Source organism: Penicillium odoratum, assembly GCF_028828045.1.
Source record: "Penicillium odoratum strain IBT 22623 chromosome Unknown utg000006l_segment0_segment0, whole genome shotgun sequence".
NCBI classification, from domain to species: domain Eukaryota; kingdom Fungi; phylum Ascomycota; class Eurotiomycetes; order Eurotiales; family Aspergillaceae; genus Penicillium; species Penicillium odoratum.
This window is the reverse complement of record NW_026643148.1, coordinates 2,635,666-2,661,045: the sequence shown is the minus strand read 5'-3', so window position 1 is coordinate 2,661,045 and position 25,380 is coordinate 2,635,666. Positions and strand designations below refer to the sequence as shown.

General features: G+C 49.7%; 9 protein-coding genes across 9 annotated transcripts; 4 read left to right on the top strand and 5 right to left on the bottom strand.

Annotated features, from left to right (window-relative positions):
• Positions 1-1,421: 1,421 nt before the first annotated feature.
• msh3 (mismatch repair protein MSH3) lies at positions 1,422-4,901 on the bottom strand (the record flags this gene model as incomplete). Its single annotated transcript, XM_057143379.1, has 3 exons — positions 1,422-2,906; positions 2,954-4,047; positions 4,112-4,901. 3 exons carry the CDS (start codon positions 4,899-4,901, stop codon positions 1,422-1,424), a joined length of 3,369 nt encoding a protein of 1,122 aa, XP_056992667.1.
• Positions 4,902-5,416: 515 nt separating this feature from the next.
• On the bottom strand, positions 5,417-7,192 carry N7520_009444 (uncharacterized protein; the record flags this gene model as incomplete). Its single annotated transcript, XM_057143378.1, has 1 exon — positions 5,417-7,192. One exon carries the CDS (start codon positions 7,190-7,192, stop codon positions 5,417-5,419), a length of 1,776 nt encoding a protein of 591 aa, XP_056992666.1.
• Positions 7,193-7,719: 527 nt separating this feature from the next.
• On the bottom strand, positions 7,720-8,949 carry N7520_009443 (Rab geranylgeranyltransferase subunit beta BET2; the record flags this gene model as incomplete). Its single annotated transcript, XM_057143377.1, has 5 exons — positions 7,720-7,762; positions 7,814-7,938; positions 7,989-8,440; positions 8,497-8,782; positions 8,851-8,949. 5 exons carry the CDS (start codon positions 8,947-8,949, stop codon positions 7,720-7,722), a joined length of 1,005 nt encoding a protein of 334 aa, XP_056992665.1.
• A 2,412-nt stretch (positions 8,950-11,361) lies between these two features.
• On the top strand, positions 11,362-11,609 carry N7520_009442 (uncharacterized protein; the record flags this gene model as incomplete). Its single annotated transcript, XM_057143376.1, has 2 exons — positions 11,362-11,482; positions 11,530-11,609. 2 exons carry the CDS (start codon positions 11,362-11,364, stop codon positions 11,607-11,609), a joined length of 201 nt encoding a protein of 66 aa, XP_056992664.1.
• A 60-nt stretch (positions 11,610-11,669) lies between these two features.
• On the top strand, positions 11,670-13,721 carry N7520_009441 (uncharacterized protein; the record flags this gene model as incomplete). The annotated part of the gene is made up of 2 exons (XM_057143375.1): positions 11,670-12,228; positions 12,292-13,721. The coding sequence occupies 2 exons, from the start codon at positions 11,670-11,672 to the stop codon at positions 13,719-13,721; spliced, it is 1,989 nt and encodes a 662-aa protein (XP_056992663.1).
• Positions 13,722-14,595: 874 nt separating this feature from the next.
• On the bottom strand, positions 14,596-15,306 carry N7520_009440 (ribosome biogenesis protein RRS1; the record flags this gene model as incomplete). Its single annotated transcript, XM_057143374.1, has 2 exons — positions 14,596-15,190; positions 15,266-15,306. The coding sequence occupies 2 exons, from the start codon at positions 15,304-15,306 to the stop codon at positions 14,596-14,598; spliced, it is 636 nt and encodes a 211-aa protein (XP_056992662.1).
• A 295-nt stretch (positions 15,307-15,601) lies between these two features.
• Positions 15,602-17,178, top strand: N7520_009439 (mitochondrial 37S ribosomal protein mS29; the record flags this gene model as incomplete). Its single annotated transcript, XM_057143373.1, has 2 exons — positions 15,602-16,244; positions 16,301-17,178. 2 exons carry the CDS (start codon positions 15,602-15,604, stop codon positions 17,176-17,178), a joined length of 1,521 nt encoding a protein of 506 aa, XP_056992661.1.
• Positions 17,179-17,424: 246 nt separating this feature from the next.
• N7520_009438 (uncharacterized protein) lies at positions 17,425-20,355 on the bottom strand (the record flags this gene model as incomplete). Its single annotated transcript, XM_057143372.1, has 1 exon — positions 17,425-20,355. The coding sequence occupies one exon, from the start codon at positions 20,353-20,355 to the stop codon at positions 17,425-17,427; it is 2,931 nt and encodes a 976-aa protein (XP_056992660.1).
• Positions 20,356-20,768: 413 nt separating this feature from the next.
• N7520_009437 (uncharacterized protein) lies at positions 20,769-24,253 on the top strand (the record flags this gene model as incomplete). Its single annotated transcript, XM_057143371.1, has 2 exons — positions 20,769-21,038; positions 21,098-24,253. The coding sequence occupies 2 exons, from the start codon at positions 20,769-20,771 to the stop codon at positions 24,251-24,253; spliced, it is 3,426 nt and encodes a 1,141-aa protein (XP_056992659.1).
• Between the last annotated feature and the right edge of the window lie 1,127 nt (positions 24,254-25,380).

Here is a 25,380-nt window from a genome sequence, read left to right as displayed (position 1 = left end):
CGATGGCTGGTTTGATTTGTGGGAAGGTCTGGTTTGGTTTGATCGGGTGTTTTACTACATACACACGTTTTATTTGACGTGCTTGCATGGGCTCAATGCGACAAACGAGGTTGTGATGTGCTACTTTCTTTTTTTCCTTTGTGCAATGCAAGGTGGTACTAGAAAAGGGCACCGTGATTAAATCAGGTCTGATCGGCAAAAAAGAACTATGGGAATTTAAGAAAAAAAATTCGAAACTTCCGGTTCTATTGTCGAAGGACTGCGGATCATTGTAGCGTAGTGCATAGGCCCAGGTGCTTCTTTAGCGCCCTAGGCTGATATCAGCCAGCTTTCGACATTTATACCCCAGGATATATCAATTGGACCTTGTATTAGTACTATGCACAGGTCCACGTTCCACTTGTATTGATCTGGAGCAACCCACATGCATTATCATGATTGTCTTGAATAACATCATTCGACAGTGCTAAACCTACCAGTGGCCCATATCAGGATATTCTCCGAGACCTTGGATTAAATTCGCCCCGCATTCAATTTGTATATGTGAATTGCTGATATACTAAGCAGCCCTCACTTGAAAACTAATCAAGTTTTCATACACCTGGTTTTTTGTTGACTAGTCAGTTCTTGTATGCGGGGAAGATATCTACCATTCCAGTAAATAGGAAAAAAGTTAGCCTATATACATAATGCAGATACGTTTGAAAGATGCGCACATGATCAACAATGATAAGTAAGTTTTTAAGATATACCAAGACTTAGTAACATGTAGGTTGGGTTAAGTTTAAATCATACTGAAAAAGAAATACAGCAAACTGAGGTCATAACGACCTTTGGGGGAATAGAATTAACAATTGACATCCGTGTGGTCGAGTGGTAAACACCCCCACCAGCTGGCACTATATGTGTCCAAACAAGTTAGCTCACGGGAGTTGAATGGTGTTGTCAATTAGTACCGGGAAATATCAACTTAGAGCAGAACATTCCAAAGTGACCGACAACGGCACAGGAGGAGTTCCTCTGAGTTGATGTTTTGTTTTTTGGTTGAAATTTTTACTCAGATTACACAATCGCTATATCAGGATATCAAGTTAGATTTATTTCAAATCGATTGTGGAGCGCGGTATCGCGTTGGGTGATTTATGGGTGATATCCTAGTTGATGCAAATGAAGCTATTCACAAGTACCGCCTAAGTACATGGTGGGATTAGGCAAAATAGATGCGACGTGGGTTCAAATCCAGCTTTCGCCAAGACTATATTTTGGTTTTATTTTATCCATAGAAAAATGCTTATAATCGATGTCAGTTTATAAAATTGAAAGAGCTCTGTGAAAAATGCTTTTGGTATCCGAAAATCCTCTCGGGGAATAATGTACAATCGATACAAGGCCAGATCTAAACTTCAATCACAAAGATGGAACTAAAGCTGCTCAACACTCGCAAGGAGTCTATCAAGCATATCATTGTCCACAATTGTCTCCTTCTCTTCAACAACCCTCCCAACAGCCCTCCCAAGCGCCGCCAATCTCTTCCATTTAATCGACTCCTCGAGCTCTGAACTCTTCTGTCTCGCCACATCAATCACAGAAGGAGGCAGATTCGCCAACCGCGCCACATTCAATCCGTAACTGCGGTGCGCGACGCCTTCGGTAACCTCATACAAGAACGTGATATCTTCGTCCCCTTCTTCACCGGATTCGGTGAATCCCATATGCACGTTCCGCAGCTCCTGGTTTGGGAATGCGCTGGCCATTCGTGAAAGGTGCTGGTAGTGTGTAATGAACAATGTGAGTGATCGAATCGAGCGAACCATGTAGTCCAGGACGGCTTGCGCGATGGCGACACCGTCGTGGGTGGATGTACCGCGGCCAAGTTCGTCCAGGAGGACTAATGAGCGGGGTGTTGCTTGTTTGAGGATATCTGCTGTTTCGGAGAGCTCAACCATGAAGGTTGATTCACCGGCGAGCATGTTGTCGAAGGCACCCATACGAGTAAAGACTGCGTCTAGAAGACCAAGGCGAGCGGAGGCGGCCGGGACGTATGAGCCTATTTGGCCCATGATTGCGATGAGGGCGACTTGGCGGACGTAGCTAGATTTTCCACCCATATTCGGACCTGTCACGAGGAGTGCGCGGGTGGCGTCTGTGTCGAGCGAAGTGTCGTTGGGGACGTATGGGTCTGATAAAAGTCGCTCAACCATTGGGTGCCGACCTTGCTCGACGTGGAGGCATGGATGGTTTGTGTACTCCGGTTTGACGTAACCGGGCTGTTGAGCGATGGTTGCGAGGGAGAGGAGGCAGTCCAGGGTTGCTAGAGACTGTACACAGTCCCGGAATGATTGGTACTGGGCTGATATCTCGGCTAGCAAGGCCGCGAAGGCTTGATCGCAGGCGGCTGCGAGTGCCTCCTTGTACTGGTCCCTTTGGCGTATCAATTGGATCACTTCGGGTGTGTGGAATCGCGAGACTTTCTTTGTTCCGCTGACCTTGATCCAGGACGCTGGGACTTTCTTGATTCCCAGAGAGTTGTTTTCAACCTCAATCAGATACTCGATGCCAGAGACTGTAGCATATTGCACATGCTTCCTCCCCAGGCGCTCCCCAGCCACAGCGAGATGTTCCTGTAGGTCGTGCTCGACACTGCCAATTCCCATCTTCTGGTCGCCGATGTCTTCAGTCTCCTCTTCTTCACGGAAGAATGAATACTTGTCATCGGTTCGTGCAGCATGGAGGTTGATCTTGTCTAAGTACCGGGTGACATCTGCTCGGATAGTTGGAAGAGACGCAATAGCGTCACTGATCAAAGGTGATTCGAAGCCCGTATCAGCGACAGATTTGACATCCGCAAATTCCATTGCGATCATTTGCATGGTTTGCAGAACGGTGAGAAGCTCCGGTCGAGAGCACTTATGGAGTTAGCGGGAGATTCGCAAACGGAAATGAAGCAACATACCTTTCCATAATATATACGAATCAAACTTCGTTCCAAATCACTCTTGATCTTACCTAGTAGTCCTCTAATCCGTTCCACAGAAACGGTGCGAGCAGGATTCATCAGTTCTTCAACCGAATTGGTACGCTCCTCTAAGCGGCCTTTGTCTAGCAATGGCCGCCCAACCCAGCGTCGCAACAACCGCCGGCCAAACCGCGTTTGTGTACGGTCCATCATCCAAAACAGACTGCCCTTCACCGAGTGATCTGTCTGGTTTTGGTAGATCTCTAAACTGACCAGCGTATTGCCATTGAGAAGCATATGTGACCGAGCTGAGAATGGCTCGAAGTACTTTGTCAGATCAAAGACATGCTCCAGCCCATAATCCGACATATGCTCAATCATAGCTGATAGACAGATCGTAGCGTGTTCTGACAGTCCAAGTACGTTTTGGAGCAGCTTGGCTGCCTGGGCATCCTCTTCCGTGCCAGTCGCTTTCATCTTGCCAGCATAGAAACTTGTAACATGACTGTGTGCTTCCGCAGCGGCCGTCTTCTTTTTCGGGACCCGTTCAACACGCACCGCATCTCCGAAGACATTCGTTTTGCTTCCAGACAGGTGCTGTACCAGCTTCTCGCTAGCCCGAGACATATCTCCGACGATTAAGATCTCGCAAGGCGCAATATGCAGTAGTCTTGTCTCAATCTCACTCCGCATGAACCCATCTTCAAAGTCATCATAGATAACATCTCCAGTGGCCGGCTGAACAGCAACAATACCAATATGCACCCTCTCATCGTTTCCTGAGCCTTTGATGCTAGCTTCCGTGATACATAACATGTAGCCCGTCGCCGGTGAAGAGCTCCCTGCAGCAGGTACAGAGCCCTCGAGCCCCTCGATATCATCAATGTAAGTTCCTTTCGTGTAAAGGTTGGTCAATTTCCGGACGAATGGCGCATTGCGGTTATCACCCGCAGCCTTGAGAGCAGCCGTTTCGATCTGGCGCACAACTCCAACCTTATGACCTGCAGTAACAAGGCGCTTCACATGGACATGTAGTCGGTGAACAGGAATGCTAGCAGAAGCGAAGCGGCCGATATGAGCCTCGGAAGGGTCTATGAAGACGATCAGCTTAGACATAGATCAGAGTATGAGAGGACCTCTCAGAGAACGACCTACGTTCATCAAATCTGAACTTTCCCGGAATACAAACAATGCCCAACTCCTTCGCCGCAATCCGGGCATCTTCTCCGAAGAATCGAAACTTGTACCCAACCTCGATCACAAGCACAGTATCCATATGCTTGCGCTTGATATCAATGACCTGTCGCTCCATCGGGGTAAGCTTGCTACCACCCTTCTTAGCAGCAGCCTTGCCCTTTTTAGGCGGAGGGGAAGGCTCTTCATCTTCGTCCTCGCCTTCTTCTGCCTCAACGGCACCGGCACCGGCGTCACTAGTAACGTTTCTTCCAATACCGATGACACAGTCTGCGCCACCGAGTCTCCGCACGAACTTCTCGTGTATTTTTTCCTTTTCCTTCCTTCGCTGTGCATCTTCCGCGTTCTCGTCTTGGGTGGGTGGTGCGGCCTGTGAGCTTTGGAATTTAAAGATGTCGGTTCGTTGGCTGCTGTTCAATTGAGATGGTGAATTTTTCGGGCCTTCTGTAGAGGATCGACGTTGTTCTTCGAGGGGAGGGCCGTTTTTTCGAGCTCGTTTGGTCGGTGGTGCAACGATGTCATCATCGTCATCTTCGGGTATGGGGTATGATTGCTTCGCCGCTGGCTCCGGCTCCGGCTCGGGGAAGGCAGGTCTCTTCTCAGATGGCTTTAAGGTCTCGTGTTCCTTAGGAGCGGTGGACAATTTTGGTGTTGAGGAGGGTTTTTGTGTGAAAAAGCTTGAGATGGTCGGTTGCTTGCGTTTCAAGGACGGAGATGGTGCGGAGGACGATGGCGAAGATTGGGGCGCCATAATAGCTCGATAATCTTGAATTGAGGCACGCTTGGTATTTCAGGTCAGAAATTCGCGATACTTTTGTCCACTTTAGAGCCAGAGAGCAGTGATGCCTCAATCTTACTCCGGTTGATCAATCAAGTTCGACGCGTACAGACGCGATGGGCGTTAATGAGTTGATGACTCAGCGCCTTGTCGGCGTCGCGATAAGCAACTAGTTATGTATAACCATATCAGGAAAACACCTCAAAGCTTATATGGCTAGACAAGAGTCACGATGAGACACTTGATTCGATTTCGATCATAAGGATTGGGGTATCTATAATCGCTAATAGTAATATTACCTACAGTGATAAACCTGTGCCACGGACAGGAGAGAAATACACAACCTCATCCACACAATATAATGAACACGCGTGATGCTGCAACGAAGGGATACAGATTCAGTCATTGTCGCATATGTCAATGTTCAAGCGCATGACTGTCAGTCTTAAACGGATTTGAAGTCGGTCGATTTGAAACCTCAAAAACGCCTAATCTGCGTTGGTGGCCAAATAGAGACGGGCAAGGTCGTGGTGGTCCTGCTCGGAAATAGTGGCTTCAGAAGACACCGCACGGTGGTACATGCCAGTGATTGTCCAGTCACTGGCATACGTCGGGTCATTCCCATACGGGCTTGCCTCAAAGTATCCCAGCTTCGAGCTCGGGGGCAGCAGAGGGTTGGATCGATGTCCAGTCTTGTCAGATCTATCATCAAGCCCAAGACCGCCATACAGCGGTTCGTCGTAGTAATATCGAGGCGTATAGCTGGTATTCTCTGTGTCACTTTGTCTTGGGAATGGCGATGGCCAATCGTGAAAGTCAATTCGACCCTGGGCGTTGATGATCGGCTCAATGTTCTCCTTGTCACGAAATGATGAACCAGCCTTTGCCACATGGTTGTTAGAATCTGATTTATGGTTCAGAATCAAACGCGCCGGAGTCAAATTGTCCCGTGGAAGCTTGGGGAGCCCGGATTGGTCTTTGAATACTGACTTGTCTTGGCCATCTCCATCCGCGAAGATGGTAAACCCATTGCCGCGTCGTTTTCCAAACGCCTGGACGGCGAGGCCAATCTCACTGTCATCGTCAAATGACGAGTTGAGGCCCTTCAGGCCCCCAAAAGAGAGACAAGAAGATCCATCATTGACGTCCAAGGTTTCCAATTCTGTTCGATTGCGCTTGTCATTCACGGCCTGTTTAGCGCGCTTTCGGTCTTGCTTTCTGTCTTGAGCGCGGGGCAAGTTGGAGTCTGCCCGACGAAGAACTTCTCTCTTGGGACGTGACATGCGTCTTTTCGGAATGGGTGTCTCCCCCTTCAAAGGGCTGTCATCTTCAACATTCCCGGAAATCACGCGCTGCTTCCGCAAGATCCCCGTCGGGGAAAATATAAGCTCAGTCGGCTCCACCAGCGAAGATGTCATCTCCATCATCGTCAACACACTTCGGTCCTTTTTCTGGTTACGCTTGCGTCGCATTTGCTGGGTTGCGGAATCAAATATGTCCATTCCTGGCCACAGGACACCCTTGAGTCTGGCCATTTCATCTGCTCGTGCCTTATCAGCATCAATCTCTTCCAGCGCCTTGCGGCGTATTCCACCATCCATGAAGGGATCTGGGATGCTGTGGCCCGTCGTCCCACTCGGTCTGCCTCTGGTGCGGGAACGTTTCGGTGTTTCTGGCAAAACGGAATAAGACTTCTCTGCACATCCAAGATTATGCCCATGCCCCTCGTGCTCCCCAATGCGCATTGGTGGTGTTGAAGTCTGATCGACACCGGTATCCGCTTGTATGGCGTAGCTCTCAGCCACCGCAAATCTCGTCGGAGTGGCATAGCTTGAGATCAGTGACTCGTCCTTGGCGCTCAATCCAAGTCGCGCTTGCTCAGGGGAGTCCACCAGGCGAGGATCCAAGAAGTCGGGAAAAGCAGGGGCTTGGGGGGGTATGAGTTCTGGCTTCGATCGTCGTGATCTTCTCTGCGTATTCTGAACATTGGCCTCGACCGTTGCCTTCGACTGGGGTTTCCTCTTTTTCTTTCGATCCTCCTTAGACGACATTCTGTCGGACAGCAACTGAGCGAGGTCATTGGTGCCATACCAGTCGTCATATTCTGCGAGGAGCTCAGTGGCTTGAGGCTCCTGGTGACTGCGAACCTGAAGCTTGAAGTAATGGGACAGATGAGACTTGGAAGCAACATGGGTCAGCAAATGCGAGACATCGCTGAATCGAGGTTGCCCGGAGCAGATAATGCATTGCAGCGCAGAATCCATAGTTCCAACAGGATTGGCACCTCCTAACCAGAAGGAAGTGGCATGCAGAACCCAAGCAGAAAACCCGGAAAGACGAAGCAAGAATCACCCTGCCAAAACAAAACGCCGAGGGAACGATGAGAAAACATGAATATGGGAGGAAAGTATGAGCGAGTTTGTGACGGTCATCGAGTCCGGCTCTGACAGGGAAGGTACGTTGATACACCGGGAAGTCACCACTCGCATGAACGCCCAACCAAAAGCAGAGAATGAGATCATGCGAATTTGAAGAGATTGATTGACAAATTATCAAAATATGCAATTTGTATCTCATTAACTATTCTATCTAGTAATGGAGTAAATTATTCGGAAATGAGCCACGATGTCTTAACAGCCTTAGGCCATTGTGGGACGGTATGAAGCGGAATAAGTCAAAGTGGGCAGTTGCTTTCCTCCTGTCTTGTATCCCAAAATCCATGGAAAAGGAGATAAAGGGTTATTAGATGACAGGAGGGATGTAAATGGGTGGATGTGCATGAGAATCATGTTCACTTTCCAAAGCATCGAGCGATGACAGATTTGGGCAGACAGCTGTTACCTGTTAGAAATCGGCTTTTTGAAGACCGCTGGAATGCTACTCACTACACAGGATCGATTTCCTGCAGGCCTTCAACCCCGAGAAGACTCAAGCCTGCCAGACCAAAGTGGGTATGGTAAACATCAACCATGTTTCCAGGTCGGTCGGCTAGGCCACCTCCTTCGGAATCCTGTAATGGAGTTTAGAATGGCGAAACACTGTGCGTTGGTATTGACAAACCTGGCATTGAAGGACGAATCCGGCAAGCTTCTTGCCATCAATCCAGTGAAGTCGGTCAATCATGGCTAGACTTGATCCGACCCACCAAGTATAGCAAGAGTCGGGAAGTTTTTCAGGGCGCCCGTTAAAGCCACCCTTGTCGATTTGGCGTTCACTCAGCCAGGCACCGAGGCGGTCCCTGTTCACCAGATCCAAGCGCCCGGCAATGGAGAGAGCACCAATGCAGGTGAACACTTGCCCAGAGTGAGATTCTGCACCGGGAAAGAGGCCATAGGCCCCATCCAAGTTCTCGCAGCTTTGAACATACGCAACCGCTTTGGGGACATCGACTAGGTCCATGAGATCCAAGAGCGATAGGGCATTGAAAGCACCATAGAGGAATCGAGTATCAGTCTCGCCCCACTCGTCACCCATAAAGGAGCCATCCTCACGATTCTGCAGATTTGCGATGACTGTTCTTTGATGTTAGTATGGAAAGGGATGTCACAATGCACAGGGAGAACCGTACAGGATCCCACTTTCTGCTTGCCCCCTCGACCTCTCTTCTCCAGCTCGTCTACTGCGTTAATCATGACCAGAACCTGGACTGCAGAGACAGTATACAGCATGTGAGCGTCATGGCCAGGGGCGGCACCAAATCCTCCGTTATCTTTTTGACATGAGAGCACAAATTCAATGGTTTCCTCTCGGGGCAATGCGTCGGGATGACCGAGAAGATGCAGGGCTGTCAGGCCCCAATAGACCCCATTGAGTCGCAGGTGCTCGGTAAGCCAATATTCCAGCTCCTCTTTCCTCTATAGTCAACCGTCAACTGTTGCGCCCGCTAAAATTCCTAAAGGATCAGAGTGAGAGTAGCACGCACAGTATCCAGGTTCTTGATGTACGCGACATGTTTCAAGATGTGCAGTTCCTGGTCCAGCGAGGTACCTCCAGCCCTTCCTGGGCCAGATACCAAGGCCATGTCTGTTTAAGGTGTAGGGTAGAGTGGGGGGGGTTACAAGGTCCTGCAGCGAGGATTGATTGGACCAAATGTTAGCTCTGAAAGGGGAATAAAGCTTGTTCGGCAAAGGCCGGAAGATCGAACAATCAATAGTAGCTCAAAATCATACTGTCATCCAGCCGTGCATAAAGGCCAGAGCCAGGCTGTGCAGAGCCGCGGGTAGGCGGACTTCCCGTAGCGAAATGTGGCTTGAGCTAGTTCCGTCCAAATTGGGATCGCACGTTTTGTAGTTTTGTGCGTGTGCACGTGACTGGGGCGGTGTGGCTAGGCCTAGTTGGGTAAATCGCCTTATGTAAGTCACTCCAATGTGGATGGTGGACATGAAATTCTATTTCTATACTGCTCCGTGCGCCGAGGTGACATGTACCCAGTAGCGCCGCTAGTCTAAGAATTCCATGTCCATGTTTCAGAATCCATCCAAGGTTCCCGGGAAAATAATTCCCACCATGCCAATTCGGTATCAATTCAGGGGTTCAAGCGATGGCAAGATAGGAACCAAGTGGAACCGATTAAATCCGCCACCTGCCAACTTTTTGCCTTGTTACGCCCCGGGCTTGCTTTCTACCAAGTTCAAAAGCACTTTTCATCTACATACTCCGTACACATTTCCACTTGTGGCTTACTCACGAACTTAATCCAGTCACGTGGATTGTCAAGTTTTTCGCGGAATGATTGTGGGGGTCATTCAAATATGTAGGTATATACTGTAGGTGACATTGCCACCGGATATGTACGTACGTGTACCTAAATAGAGGTTAAAGTGCCCGATTAAGCGTCAAGCACTTGAGGCCAGATTTTATGGATATGTATAGAATGATCCAGCATCACAAGGATATCAACCCAAGAATAGCTACTCCGTAGAGTGGATTATCGTACAACCCAATGGCAAAAAAAAGTCAACCCCACTCCACTTAAAACCATGGCTATGGAGGGGCACTTGGAGTAGCGTGCGGGAACAAAGTCTACGTCAATGGTCAGAATCTGAAACTCGGGCTAATTAAGACATAAAGGGGGAAAAAGTGGGCCAAATCAAGCGCCGTGCACACGTTTTGTGTGACGACAGCGTGCGGGATTTGCCATTAAATGTAGAATTTATTGGGAGTGGGCCTCAATGGTTTTTTTTTTAAAAAAAAAAAAAAAAATTACCCCTGACAGACGGTTAACAACAGTATGTGAATTCTTTGTTAGTACGGAGTATACAGAATCAGATTTCCTGCTCGGGTACCTGCCAACGTTCCAACCATTTATATCTGGTTCAGCAGGTACCAGAGTGAACCAGAATCAGGACAACCATGGGCCCCAACAGGTACCTTGCAATAGCACAAATGACAATGCTTGTGGGTCCACCAGCACATCCTCCCGTGGTTCCAACTGCCAGACCCAGCGGCTCCAATCAATTAGCGGTGGGGAGGCTCCGATCGGTGTAGACTGGAAGTACAGAATGTTTTTGCCTTGTACCACGTTAACACCAATATATTTCATTCCTGATGACCGAGAAACCCCAAAGAAAAACTATCTTGAATCCAATCAGAATAGTATCCAAGAATCCGAGTCAGGGCGATTCGATGAGGAATGACCTCAGGTTGTACAAAGACAGATATAACAAAGGATAGACATGAAACCCATGGAAACGATAGATGATGTTCACCGTCATCTTTGATTGCATCCTGGTACTGGTTCAAGTTTAGCTACATATAACTTATACAAAATCCCAAAAAAACACTGTTCCCCACCGTCGTTTATCATTGTGGATCTTTCTGATTGTCCTTTCTCCATATTTTTCTTAAAAAGAAAACGAGAATGGAATAAAACTGCTGGGACCTTGCATACTCTGGAACACATTTCTTTCTCTCTCTCTATTCTTGTCTTGACGTCGCTACGAACTGAGATTAGCGCGACTTGGATTTCCCTCCGCACGCTGATCCTGCTAACGAAGCCACTGCATCAACGCTAAAGTCCATTAGGGGACTTTTTGTTTGTTATCCAACGCTTCCATTTTCCCCTGGACAACGTTCATTTCTTTTATCTTTCTTTTGTTTACGTTCTTGTTGGCTTCTTGAAACCTCATTTTCGTGGAGTTGACCCCCCTTCGTGAGTCGCTTGTACCCGAATTATTTTGTCGATCCTCGATCAGCCGAAAAGAGGGGGAAAGGGGAGCACCTTTCAACTGTGTCAACTCCATACCCGTGGAGAAAGTGTCGTGTGAGCAGATCATGAGGGAAACTTTGGTATGTTCTTTTCAGGCATCCGCGAACCGTTGCATTGTTTCAGCGATCCGGTTCCTGGCCTTGTTGATGCAAAACATGGCTTTTGAACGACCCCCTGCATCTGTCGTGGTTTCACTGGTCTTTTTTAGGTTATTTTTCATCTTCAATGACTGACAGCATATCGGATATTCTAGATCCCTTCCCCCCGATAACCGTTCAACTTCCCCGATCCGATCGCTTCGATAACCGAGCTGAGCCTCCCACGCGCAGCTACAAAGCCTCACGCTGTAAGATCACAGGTGATCTATAGTGAAGAGGTATTTGCAACCTCCAGCCTTGGTCGGTTCTCTCATGCTGACCGATGCCGGTCTCTTGACGCACAGCTGGACCAACCCCGGCTCTACAAGTGCATAACACAGCTTGTATCACAACTCCCGATTCCAATTAATCCATCGCCCCCAGTCCTCGCCCAACATGCCGTCTCGACATTCGACTGTGCCCAATCTGGACTTCAGCTTGTTCAGATCTGACGCGAACAATGGAAAGTTACCGTCGCCTCTTTCCCCTGGTCAGAGCTCTGATGGGTTAAGCCCCTTGACACCGCGCTCTCCCAAATCACCGTCGAGCTCACCCCTCTTCAAGGGTGCCACCATTCGTCCCGTCACTCAGGACTCAAACGGCAAAGCGACCAGTCCGACAACTCCGGCTTCACCCAACACTTTGCCCATGGAGTCTACGGAATCCGCTACCGAACAGCCCCCAACCCCCGGGTTCACAGCCATTCCACAATACTTTCCCTCTCCTAAAGGCCCTTCCAAGCATTCACGAGAGCAATCCAAATCATTCTTCGGCAATCTGAAAGCCCCAAAGTCATCTCACCGAGCGCACCGTTCAGACAGCTCAGAAACCTCCACAGAACCTCCGAAAAGCCGTGGAAATTCAAGAGATAGAAGGCTCTCAATGGCGCGCATCTTGTCTGAATCGACACCCGATCTGCCCGCCATGATTGCTCAGTCAGAAGAGCCCGAAAGACGTAAGCTTTGATCCCAAGTGCAGCTGTTTTTATTCTATTTCGCTAAAATCTTTCATCTGATAGTCAAAACATCGTCCGGTGATAAGTCTACACAAAGAACAGGTCACAAGAAAGCCAGCACCGAGCCCGACTCCGCTCCCGCAAAGAAAAACAAGCGATTTGCCAATCTTCTGACGCGGTCTCGGTCTATTCGAGTCGACGAAACGGCTGCAAACAGAGCCCCTGGGAGACGACCTTCAACGGGCCTGGCTAAATTGGAGGAATTCACCAAAACTGAATCACAGAAGCCCGCGATCCAGAAACCTGCGATACATAAACCTGCAACATCTGTGACGACACAACCAGAGCGACCAAACCGACCGACAGGGAATCATCTTGAACGACCAACGGAAATGGTCCCTATCAGAAAGGAGAAGACTGCTCAGTCTATGACTCAGTCTAACTCCTTGAGTCAGGTGTCGGGGGCATCTGCAGCAATCTTTAGCAACCTTAAGCAGTCCTCAAGCGGTGCGGCAGACCGGTTGGGCAAAGCAGGAAAGGGCTTCTTTGGCAAGATTACTCGGAGCGGTAGTACTAATGAGCGAGAGTTGGTAACCGATGATTCCTATGTCTGCTCTGTGATCAATCTTCCCCTGATTGAGCAGGCACGAAAGACACGGATTGCGAAGAACCTGGGAGGCTGCAGGGATAAGACTGAGTTCTGGATGCCTGCTCTTCCATATCGCTGTATTGATTATCTCAACTTTAAGGGCTGTGAGGAGGAAGGCCTTTACCGAGTACCTGGAAGCGGCAGAGAGGTCAAGCACTGGCAGAGACGATTTGATTCCGAGTTAGACGTTAGTCTCTTCGACGTCCCAGACCTTTACGACATCAACACCATCGGATCCTTGTTCAAAGCCTGGCTTCGTGAATTGCCAGAAGAGCTCTTCCCCAAAGCCACCCAAGAAATGATCGCTAAAAAATGTGAGGGGGCGACTTCCCCTCCGCAATTGCTCAAAGATGAGCTCTCCAAACTTCCGCCCTACAACTACTACCTCCTCTTTGCCATCACCTGCCACCTGAATCTCCTCCACTCTTATGTTGATCAGAACAAGATGGACTACCGCAACCTATGCATTTGTTTCCAACCTTGTATGAAGATCGATGCCTTCTGCTTCCAGTTCCTCGTCTGTGATTGGAAAAACTGCTGGCAAGGTTGCTGGACCGAGAAGGAATGGGTCGCCAAGGAGAAGGAGATGGACGAGCAAGAAGAGAAGGCTGCCGAAGAGAAGGCCAAGGCCGCCAAGGCTGTATCGTCCAAGGCATCTTCTACTCATGAACGAGCTGTCTCGTCTAGCTCGAGCTCACAAGCTGAGGAGGAGCGACCTCGTCCTGAAACGTCCCGAGGTCGGAAGAAGGCCCGGCCTCAGAATATCGAGACAGGTGCCATGCACAACAGAAGCATCTCCCAACTTCCGGAACTTGGCCCACCACTTTCGCCTATCAAAATATAGGGCAAATATGGTCTGCTCTATGCCGTTTACGAATCTCAATCCAGTTTTTCGCAGCTTGAGCTTAGCTTGTCTCTGTGTATTCGATCACTTTATTCGGCTGGCCCGATTTTGCGCCGGAATTCGCAGGTCCAGAGACATGACCAATCACTTGACCTTCTCTGCTCTCCAGAATTAAAGATGTTGGCCTCCTTTTTTTTTCTTTTTTCTTTTGCGTGTTGAAATTTTTGCTGGGCGTTGTTAGTTCATCTTCTCGTCTCAGACCAGCATTGTCAGAGTGCATCCTCCTGGCGTCTCCGGTATCTGGATTTTTCCATCATTCCTTCATGATTTATCCTTTCCTGTCTGTATATCTTTTTGTCTCACCGTATACTCAGAACCTGGCGAATGGTGGGTTCGATCTCTTCTCGCTCTTTTCATCTCATGTGCTCGATTGACACAAAGGTCAATACCTTTGGCTTCTCTGCTTCAAGTTTTATGCTGCTCCTTCAGATATCCCTCTGTGTCTCATCCCATCTCGCGTTTCTTTTATTTATTTATTTGTCCTGAATTTGGGCGTGATCTATTGGCGTTTCACTTTGTGTACTGTACAATAGCGGCGCGGGTGGCATGTTTCAGTTCAATGAAGCCCTGATATCATTGGCTGTCACGGAATACAAATGACTAGATTGTCTACAAAACCCTTGAAACAAAGTAGATATGAGGTCTTGAAGTGATATTGATCTAAACAATGCTTTTAATATGGCCCGAATCGACCGTCATAAAATGGAACTAAGCCCGACTCCAACCCCAACGCCCATAGAAACATGATGAGAAATCTCGAATGTACAAGCTCCAGAGATAGAGACAAGTCACAAAAAACACACCCTCAAACACTTTATTTCTTAGCACCCCGGCGATCGTTCGCCCGCTGCTTGCGATCGTTTCTCTTGATCCGCTCCTTGCGCTCAGCACGGGACATTCCCCGAATGTTGCTGCCCTTCTCAGCAGCATCCTCCTCCTTCTTCCACTTCGACTCATCAACCTCAACAAGCCACTGGTCCTCAGACTTGTTCTTTCCCTTGTATCCCCATCGCGGAACCCACTCGCCAGATGCCTCATCGTACACGAGCTTCTTGCGGCGCTCCTTATCCGCAAGTGCAACACCAGGACGCTGGCTGTACTTGCCGACACCCTTCTTGCGCGCAAACAGCTCCCACTTGGTCGGTGGCTTGGGGGTAGGCAGCGGCTTGTGGCGAGGGAGTAGTGTCTGAGGTGCGGGCAGCGAGAGGAGCACGCCGTGCTCGGCTGAGGAAGTGATGTTGCATGTTGTCAGGAGCTGGTTGAGTAGGCATTGGGCACCATCGCGGGCGACATTTCGGAGCGAGTCGTTGAGAGATTCACCCTGGGGAAGCTCCAGAGGGTTAGGATCGTTGGCCAAAAGGTGTCCCAGGTCGAAGGTGTAGGGAGTTGGCTTGTCAACGGTGATAGGACTGCAAAATCATGTTAGTTCCAATGTTGATATTTGCGTTATTTACCTCGGACAAAGGGTTCTGTGGGTTACATACAGTCTCTCGGGCTTGGAGCCTGACATCTCGACGTCCGCCATTTTGAATAATTGTAAAATAGCAGGAAGCTTTAAAGTAAAAAAAGCGTCGGAGAGGTTATCACGCTCGGCAAGGAAAAAAAAAGTTGGTTATCAGCCGTCTGCTTTTCTGCCGGCTGTGACTAAGCCACTCTCCACCGCCAGCCTAATTAGGTCATACTTGGATTCCCATAGTCAAATTATTATTGCCGTCTCTCCCCCGACTTTCACAATCGTCTCCAATCCACCACACTCCCACCACCCCTCCCCCATTCCGCCAATTGATCGACACTGCGCCTGGCGCCAGTGTCCTTGACCAATGGCCTCCGCGTGGTGCTGGAGCTGCCTCTCGCGGCTTCGCCCAACAACACCGCGAGCAATCCTCCCGTCCGCAACTCCCCGGATTTCGAGCGCCGGCTTCCACTCCACCGCGGTGCAATATGCCCAGCCAGCAAAGAAGAAGGGTAACAGTCTGACGCCCATGCGGTACCGACAGGGTCAGACACTTCGGAGGAAGAAGAAGAAGACCACTGAGCGTTCGCGTCCCCCGGCTGTTGGAGAGCGCAAGGCTATGCGGAAGCGCATTATCCTCAGCAATCCCAATGCTCTGGAGGTTGAGGGCATGCAGGAACTTTCGGCTGAGACTATGGTTGATGCTCGTCTCCGTGGCTCCGTTATCGGTCTTCCTGTGCCCATGCTGGATCAATTGAGAGCCGTGGAGGCATTCAAGCCCAAGCAGGGTTGGTCTATATTCCGTCGGCCTGGTACGGTTTTGCGTCGTGATGCTCTGGAGATGGGTCGTCTTTTCGAGAAAATTTCCGGTGATGGTGATGCGCCTGAGACTGGCAAGGTTGTCAAGAAGATAATCACTGGATCGAAGGGATCTGGCAAGACTGTGCACTTGCTGCAGGCCATGGCTATGGGATTCACTAAGAAATGGGTGGTTGTCACTGTTCCTGACGGTAAGATTTGCGTCTTGAAGATTGAGGGGGATGCAGCTGCTAAATTATGGATATAGCTCGAGAACTCGTCTCTGGTGACTTTGCCTACACCCCGATCGAGGACTCCAAGCCGACCCAGTATGTTCAGCCCGGTGCGACCGCCGCTTTGCTAACTCGCACTGTCGAGGCCAATCGCGAGGTTCTGTCTAGTCTTCGTGTTTCCCAGCAACATCCCGCGCTGAAGGGCCTTAAGCCCACATCCACCCTCGTGGACCTGGCTAAGATGGGATACTCTGATGCTGCCCTCTCCTGGCCTGTCTTCCAGGCTTTGTGGAAGGAGCTCACAGCCACTGCTGCTGCTCCCGGTCTGGAGAAGGACTTCCAGCCTCGTCCCCCGATGCTGGTCGCCGTCGACGGTCTTGCCCACTGGATGGTTGAGAGCGCCTACCGCGCTGCTGACTACACCCCGGTCCACGCTCACGACCTTGTTTTCGTTAAGCACTTCCTCTCGCTTTTGCAGCCTGGTGCTTCCCTCCAAAACGGCGGTATGCTGCTTTACGCTACCTCCAAGTCCAACAACCCCTCAACCTACGCTCTTGAGGTTGGTCTGGACCAGCTGGCTGCCCGTCAACAGGGCATTAGCGCCTCCTCTCCTGAATATCCCCAACCAGAGGCATACAGCAACGCTGATGTCCGTGTTCTGGATGTGTTCAAGCCTCAGACCGCCTCCGGCAAGGAGGGCATTCTCGAGCTGCAGACCCTTGGTGGTCTCACCCGCGAGGAGACCCGCGGTTATCTGGAGTACTTTGCCAAGAGCGGCCTGCTGCGCGAGACCATCAACGAGAAGTGGGTTGGTGAGAAGTGGAGTTTGTCCGGTGGCGGTATCATCGGCGAGCTGGAGAAGTTGGGCCGTCGTGTCCGCACTGCTGCTGAGCCTGTTCCCGTCGCAGAGTGATGTAGGATTATATAAATGTGTTTTCTTTTCTTTTTCTGCATTGCTATCCAAGGATTTTTTCCTCATAACCCGAGTCCTGGGTCTGGGTCATTCTGTATGGTAAATGGAACTCCGGGCCTGTCAACCGTTTTACGTCTTCTGTACTTTACAAATCTTCAATCTCCTTTTTCATTGGTGTATGCATATAATGGATGTTCTTTGACAAATATGTATTCCCTGGTCATTCCGATCAAAAGTGAATATGCACTATTCAAAAATAGCATCTGTCTTCCTCCGCGGTCTCCCAGCCAACTTATCCTTTTCATCAATGTTCTTCCTTTGCTCCCGTCTATAATTCACCAACCGCTTATTTTTTAGCTTATCAATCCTCTTCTCCTTCTCTTTCTTAGTTTCATTGGGCATCTTCACTATCTTCTCAAGTTCTGAGTACCAGTTCTCATGTCGTTTATCGGCTTGGAATTTGAATTCGTGGTGCGACTTTGCCTCACGACGCTTTTTTCCCTGCGGAGGATTCGCCTCCTCGAGCTCTCGGTATATCGATACTCGAATATCATCGACTTCGGCGTGTTCTCGTTTTCCCTTGAACTTTTCTTTCAACTTTTCTTTCGGCTCTGTGACAGCTGCATCGACCTTTGTGTCCGTTTTGTGTTCAACTTTTATTTTCTTGCTCGTGTGGTTGTCTTCTTTGGATACTTCTGTTGTTGTTTTTCTCTTTCCTCCTGTTTTTGTTTCTGTCCTTCTGTATTTACTGACATCGGCAAGGCCTTTAGTACCTTGAGATATTTTCAAGGTTCTATCCAACATAGGCTTGTTTGGACGATTGCAAAATGGGTCGCGGATGGCGATCTCTTCGCCTTTTTTGATATCATCGACTGCCCATACTATCACGCGGTTGGGAACTTTGTGATCATAGCCCCAGCTTGCATTTGTCGACACATCTCTCTTAAAGAGACTCAGCCCTGGGAAGAGATACATATTCATGAAAGACGGATCGTGTTCTTTGAATGATTTCTTTTCCTTGACTTTCGTGTCTTGTCGATCAGGGTGCTCGGGACGCTTGTGACTATCACCAGGTAACAGCTCAGGCCCGTCGCCACGACGTTCCTCATCCCAGGGAACAGCGTGATTGAGCAATTTGCGCATGATGGTTTGAATAACCCACGTGTCGAATGAGAGATCTCGGAAGATATCGACGCCCAGGTAAGTCAATATATCGAAAGGAACGATGATGTTGCCAACATACGAGAACGGAATCAAGTCCACCTCTGTGTAGTCAACGTTCGGTACAAGGAGTTCATCGATCTCAAGCGGCGAGAGACGAGGATCATCTTTGCGGCGGTGAAGGGTTATTTCGAATATACTCCGTAGCAAAAGACTGTGCATCGTGCCGTATACATCATTGCATTGAATAATGTACTCCCTGTCCTGCCATTTCCTGATAACAGGTCTCATAGTATCGTGTAGCCATGACCAGTCTTTGCCACAGCTGCTGAAATGGTGTAGCTGACGCGCAATCTGCTGACATGACTTTCCTCCTGTTTTACCGAAGAACTTGCCATTGGTATTTGATCTACAGAAGAGCCGGTCATCGGGGCCGGGAGCAGATTTGCCCAATGGGAAACAAGGACAGCGGTCAACATTGGTTCCAGAGAAGAGAGAGAGCCGAGTCGAGGCGATTTTAATCTTTCGCTTGCAATTCTCACATCTTGCTTCCCCCAAAACTGCTGATTCGTCTCTAATCATTCGTCGAGGTCGGAGATGACTTCGGATCGTCGGTTCTTCGTTGTGTATCATCTCCCCTTTTCTAATATCTCTTGTCGCTAAGACACCAAAATCCACATCCTTTCTCATTATCCGACATGCTTGCGCCATACCAACCCCATGGAAAGTATTTGAATTCACAGTCTCGCAGAATGTTTCCGTCGAGCGATCCACAGGTGCATACTTGTATGGATAAACCCGTGCCGAGACACAGCCCTGAAACCGCTCATGCCAGAACAAGCTCTTGTCCGCTCTTCTTTTCGCCTGTCGACTATTTCTTAGAGGTGTGACGATGTCCTCGAGAAACTGAGGGACTTGTGAGTCTCGATCCTGTACCATAATCATATTCGAGCGAAAGGAGTTATACCGTCCATCCAAATCATGCCAGCAGTTCAGTGCCATGAGGCTGAGAGTGATTGTATGATCCAGAGCTTTCACGAGACTGCTGACGAAGTATGTGGGGCCTCGCTCTCGAAGACGCTGGATCTCAGGTTTGAGAGTTCCGTCCGTGCGAGGCTGAGCGAGTAGATGCTGCTCTATGGCATGCCATATTCGCGGGTACAGACCTGGTCGTCGACTACGTTCATCTCCGTTGGTTAAGACATCACAGAGTGTCTTTGCCCGGTATGCATCACCAAGAGCCAAGTCAAAGTATGCAAGCTGGTAATGGCAGTATGCACGACTGGTCCAGTAGGCTGGGTTGTAGGGACTAAGATGGACAACAAAGGTATACATATCGAGTGTGGTCATCCGGTCATTTTCGAATGGTTGAAGTACATATTTTTCCGAGGTTTTTTTCGCAGTCTCAATATTGCCAACAGACATGGTTTCTGTCTTTGTCCCCCATTGTGGCAGATTGCTGCGGGGCATGATCCCACAATGTCTGGCTAGTTCTGTTCTTTCTGCCCGGTCCATGAGAGCACTTTTATCCCCAGCAGTCGATTCACCTCGCTCCGCTAATAGCTCTCTGATTGCTGACGAGCTCCACGATTTCAGGCTACTGAGCTTGCTTTCTTTGATAATATCATCTCGAAACTCTTCGATGATACCGGCTGTTTCCCAGTTCTTTTCTAGGCCGTCGGCTTCGAATTTGGATTTCACGTCCTGCCGAGAAATGGGGAGAAGTGGTTCGCTCATCAGGTGCTCGTATACATTGTCTACAAGGATGTGGGCCTCGAGGTCACCTGTTCTTTGGGGGTATGGTCGGTCTTTGTGTCGTCGCCATGCTTTTCCAAGTGCTTGATCTGGAAGAGACCATACTCGGTAGGCAATTTTGGCATCTGTCTTCGAGACATATGGGCCCAGTTCAACCTCTTCGAAGATATTTGGTCTGGGCACTCCTTTCTCTGGTTGCAAGGCTTCTAAGGGAGGTCGTGGGAGGAAAGTCTTGTCGAATTTTCGTGCTTTATCACCCATCATGTGCTAAAATTTACAGAAAAATATCCGATGACTTTCGGGCAGTATCTATCAATTATACTTGTCTTGATTTTTTTTCTATTTCATTTCCCTTCCCAAACAAAGACTCACGTTGGCTACATTTCGATAAAGAAAACGCCTTGCCATTCGAGGAGAACAAAGAAAACCTGTAGTTTTTCAAAGAAGTCATAAAGAAACCATGTTCGGTATAGAAACTAATAGTAAATACATGAAGTAATGACTATATCACAAGATCTTATGCTATTTTTAACCGGATTGGCTACGGTGGGGCTGCCTCGTCACTCCCGCTCATGTTTAAGAGAACTTACTTAACTCCATAACTCCTTTACCGTGGTTCCCTTCCTAACTGAACCTCCCTTCTCTTCAGATTTCATCTCTGGTCATGATCCACCATGTACGGGTCAAATCAGTCCGATCCCCAACCAGAATGGCGACTGCCAGCGCGCCGTCCAATACCGACTTCTGAAGCTCCACCACCGCAGCCTCCTCGTCCCCCGACAGGTGTATACCTTCCGGCAAACTATGGCCCAATATCCAATACTACCCCCGTGCGGCCGAATGTCTCTTCATCACCCGTATCCCCGTTATCGGGAATGACAGACCCCCGATCATGGGGGGTGCAGTACAACAAACATACAATTCACGCCCCTCCACCTTTGCCCGTACGTAACTGACAATACTCTGGATGAGATATTTTCTGGAAACTAATAGCTGCTTAAAGCCTCGGCCATCGAGCACCAACGAACGACCCAATATCTATGCGCCGCCTCCGTCGCAACCGCAGCCGCAGTCGCAACCCCACTCGCCGGCCTTGAACCCCAATATACCACCGGCTTCACATCAAGAATTTGAAGCTTTTGCGGATGCTCGGCCTCCATCCGCAAACAGTATCCCACCGCCGTATAATTTCCCGCCCCGGCAAGATCAAGCGCAGACCCCGCAATATCAAACCCCGAATGTGCCTCCGCCGCCGCCCAAAATTCCCCAGGATCAGCATGCAGCGAGCCAGCAGAATGATCCACCCAGTCGACCTCCACTGCTCGCGCAGGGTGTTGGTCCAGCAGCGACACAAGGATCCTACGGGCGTGCTACGGATCCGAATGCAACTTCTACATTCGCATCTGCGCTGGGCCCGGGAACACCTTCTGATTGGGAACATTTAGGCCCAACGGAGGGTGACTTTGATGATGCACCATGGTTTCCGCCCAGGGATCTTGCTCCTCCATCACCGGAGACTATTCAAACACCTCCAGGGTTTTCTACGGGGCTGTCTAGACCTATGCCCAGCGTCTCCACGTCCCAGCCACAGCCCAATTCCAATCAACAGGCCTATAGCCCCATATATCAAACCCCGACACCGCAAAGGAGTGACTCTATTTCGCCTGTCAGTTCCTCTACGGGAAATAGGGTCCATGCAGCGCCCAATCGTATGGACAGCGTCAGCTCCAGTAACACTTGGTCACAGCGTACGGAGAGTATCGACAATGTCATTGATGCATGGGCTAAGCCCTTGGCCACTGCACCAAAGCCAGCTGGGTCCGACCAGGCTAGTTCGATATCCCACCTAGACCTCCACACTAAGAGTAATCGAGGTAGTCCAGTGGAGACTCCGAAACACACACAATCTCCAGCCCAGGATACGGGACCGACCTTCACTACAGGTGTTGCAGAAGTGCGAGGCAATGTTACAACCCAGCCCGTGGATCCATATGAGGATCTTGACCCATGGTTCAAATCCTCTCTGACGCGCTGCGTTGCGATGCTGCGCAAAGAGGCGGTAGCAGACTCAGATGAAGAGCGTTTCAAAATATTCACGGCTTTCATGGCGAAAGAAACTAAGCTCCGAGAGATTATGTATAATATTGAGCATGAATCTCCTGTCGTGCAGGAAGTCCGTTCCTCTAGAGCCCCGCAGCGATCACCAACTCCTGAACGTACGCCAGCCGTTGAGTCTGGGCTGATCCCCGTGGAGACTGAACAAGTCGAATCACCTACCAAGATCACCGAGGACGCAAATGATGACGATGGTACAGGGAGTGAGTACAGTGCAGGTGGTCGTCCCGTCATTGGCAAAGTCGGGCGCGGTTCATCACAGACGCCCAAGATTTCGCCATCTTCGGAGGAAATGCCAAAACCTCCTGCTCGGACTTACTCCCTGCATCTTTCAGAAGAAAAGCCGCCTTTGGAGCCCCTTACAACGGAGCCTCCACGGCCAATCTACACCCCGTTCCAATACACCGAGGGTCCACAACGTGGCTCGGATAATTTGACATTTGCGCGCCCTGCCTATCAGGCTTATTCTGATCTACGACAAGCATCGGCGAGTGGACGTGCGATGTCAAGTGTCCTGCCAGAGTCTGCTCCATTGACTACGTCCGCATCTGCGTCTGAACGAGATGAGACTTTTATTGGTCTTATCCGGCATAAGAGTAATGTCTACCAGGCAAACAATCGGCGGAACGCTACCCCACTTCCATTGCTGCCGGAATCACTCAGGCAAGGACGAAAGGAAGACTTGGTTGAGGATTTACGTGCAATGGTTCGGACGCCTTTAGACAAGCAACCAGCCAGTTCGTGGCTCATTGCAACTCGGGAGAGCCTTACGAAATTTTCCGGTGATCTATCCTACGTTCAAAAGTCCATTGATGACTGGGAACAGGCCGCTACGGCCCGTCGACGGAAACTTGATCATGATCGTACAATGCGACAAGACCAATCGGAGGCCGAGATCGATACACTCTTCAATGAAAAAGAAATTGGCTATGCCGATATCAATACTCTAGAGGAGAACTTCCGGCAGACTGAGGCCCGGACTCAGCTTGATGAGGAACGGAAGGAAGTAGATGATTTCATGTCCCAGGTTTTTAATCCTGTGGACGAACGTCTAAAGGATGAAATCTCGGCACTTCGCAAGTCCTATGAATCCACACTGGACCAGCTTGATCAGGACCAGAAAGGGAAGAGTACTACTGCTGGTCGACACAGTCCATCTGTCACCATGAAAATGGTCTATGAAATCCACAACCAGCTCGAGATCCGGTTCCAAAAGCGTCTCGAACTTGCACTGGATTGTGAGCGACGGCGAAAGCGGGCCGAGCGTCGTCCTCTTGTGTTCATGGGGGACATGGGCAGCCTTCGACAGCTCGATGGTGACTTTGACCTGATGGAAAAACGGAACATTTTGGAAGCCGCCAAGGACCGCGACGGGCGCGCCAACCAACTTATGGATTCCTTCGACGATGCCATCTTGCACGGCTTAGGTATGAATCAAAGCCTTCTGGACGAGCTTTCGTCGAAAGCAGCCCGCCTCGACCCTACGAAACTCCGTGCCTCGGGTCTACCCGATTCTGAAGTCGAACAGATTCTCAAGTCGGCGGCAACCTTCGCCGAGTCGCTTCGTGCCGACTCTGAGGCGATCCTTCGCACCTCGGGAGTCGCAGAGAAAGCTCTCAACGATGCCGATTACGCCGTTTCCGTTGCCGAAGCGCGATATGCAAACTCGGAACCGGATATCTTCGAGCGCCTCCAAGCCGAAAAGAAAAAAGAGGATGCAATGCTCGACCGTGACCTGGAGTCCAAATTGCAAAGTATCCAGAAGGGTCCTCAATCCCTTGATGCCACTATTCAGCGACTTATTCGGGATCTGGCAAAGAACCCCAGAGCTGCGGTTCCATCTGTGGTCATTGAGGAAGCGAGTCCTGTGAGTCAGTCTGTCAGTTTGTCGTCCCTGGAACTACCGTTGGAACTTCGCCCGGCCACTGTAGCTTCTCAGACCCCGGCACAACCTCCTTCGGATCTAAATTCAGAGCACCAAGAGAGATTACGTAGGGCATTGGAGAATGCAAAGAAGCGCAACGCGGCCAAATCTAGCCATTGAGGATTATTTGGAGGGTTGAATGCACGGAATGGGTCGACGACGCCACGAATGTCTTTTTGCACGGAATATACCCCTCATCGTCTTCCTGTTTTGATACCCTCGTGTTTCACGTGTTTTTACTAGTATTGTCGGATAGATAAATGTAATTGAAGAATGAGAACCAATTACGTGAGTATGATTTCCGGAGTAATTTTCCCCTTGTTACACAAAGAATTTGTTTATTTCTTATCTGAATCTGTCAGTGATTTTTCCCTTGGGCCTCTGACGAAACTTTGCAGGAAATCCTTTCAACCCTTTTGATCCCCCCGTACTTTTGACTGGACTCTCCACCAATCGCGCCACCTGATGTGGCTGGCTGCACCTTGACCAGGAGTCAAATCAGTCAAGTGATTAGCAGAACACGCACAGTCAATTTAATGCATATCTGCTCTTTCCTGGAATCAGCCTGACCGAGTGCAGAACACCCATTATTAGCCGCCCGGGCCCAGTGTCTGGCAGTCATCAGCCAGTCCTGATCCTTTGGAAGCTAGTTTCTTTTTTTCCTTCGTCCCGACTTTTGCATTTCTCACTGATCAGCATGCGCAGCAAACAGGCCCACGCAAAACGGTCACAATGATGTCTCCGCTTAGACCGCATCTTACAGGGATGAAAGGACATATCTAGACCCAATACCCAGAACAGCGGGTCGTACTGTGCCGCACGGCAGCTCCGAGACGTTCTCGGATTCGCTATGCCCCCTGCGCTAATCAATAAGACTAATCACAATCGATCCAAAGGGTACGCTAGTGCACAGTTCGCGCGCTGCTTCCCCTCTTCTGGACTATCGCGATCGTTGAGCTTATGCACGGTGGCCATCCGAATCACCAACTCTTTCTATCGGGCATTGAGGACTGGCCATGAGGCCTCTATAGCCTTGTTGACCTCCGATGCGCTTATTCTTCCTGTCTACGACGTGGGTACTTACTCATCTAGGGAGGAGGCTTGATCAAACTGCATGGCCACGATCTGGGATCCCTTGCCTCATTACAGATGGATCATCGCGTGAGCCTGTCATGATGATTGATATGCAGAGAAATGACATGCCAAAAAAATTTAATTTTTTTATGGTGCTGGGGCCTCGAGAAAGA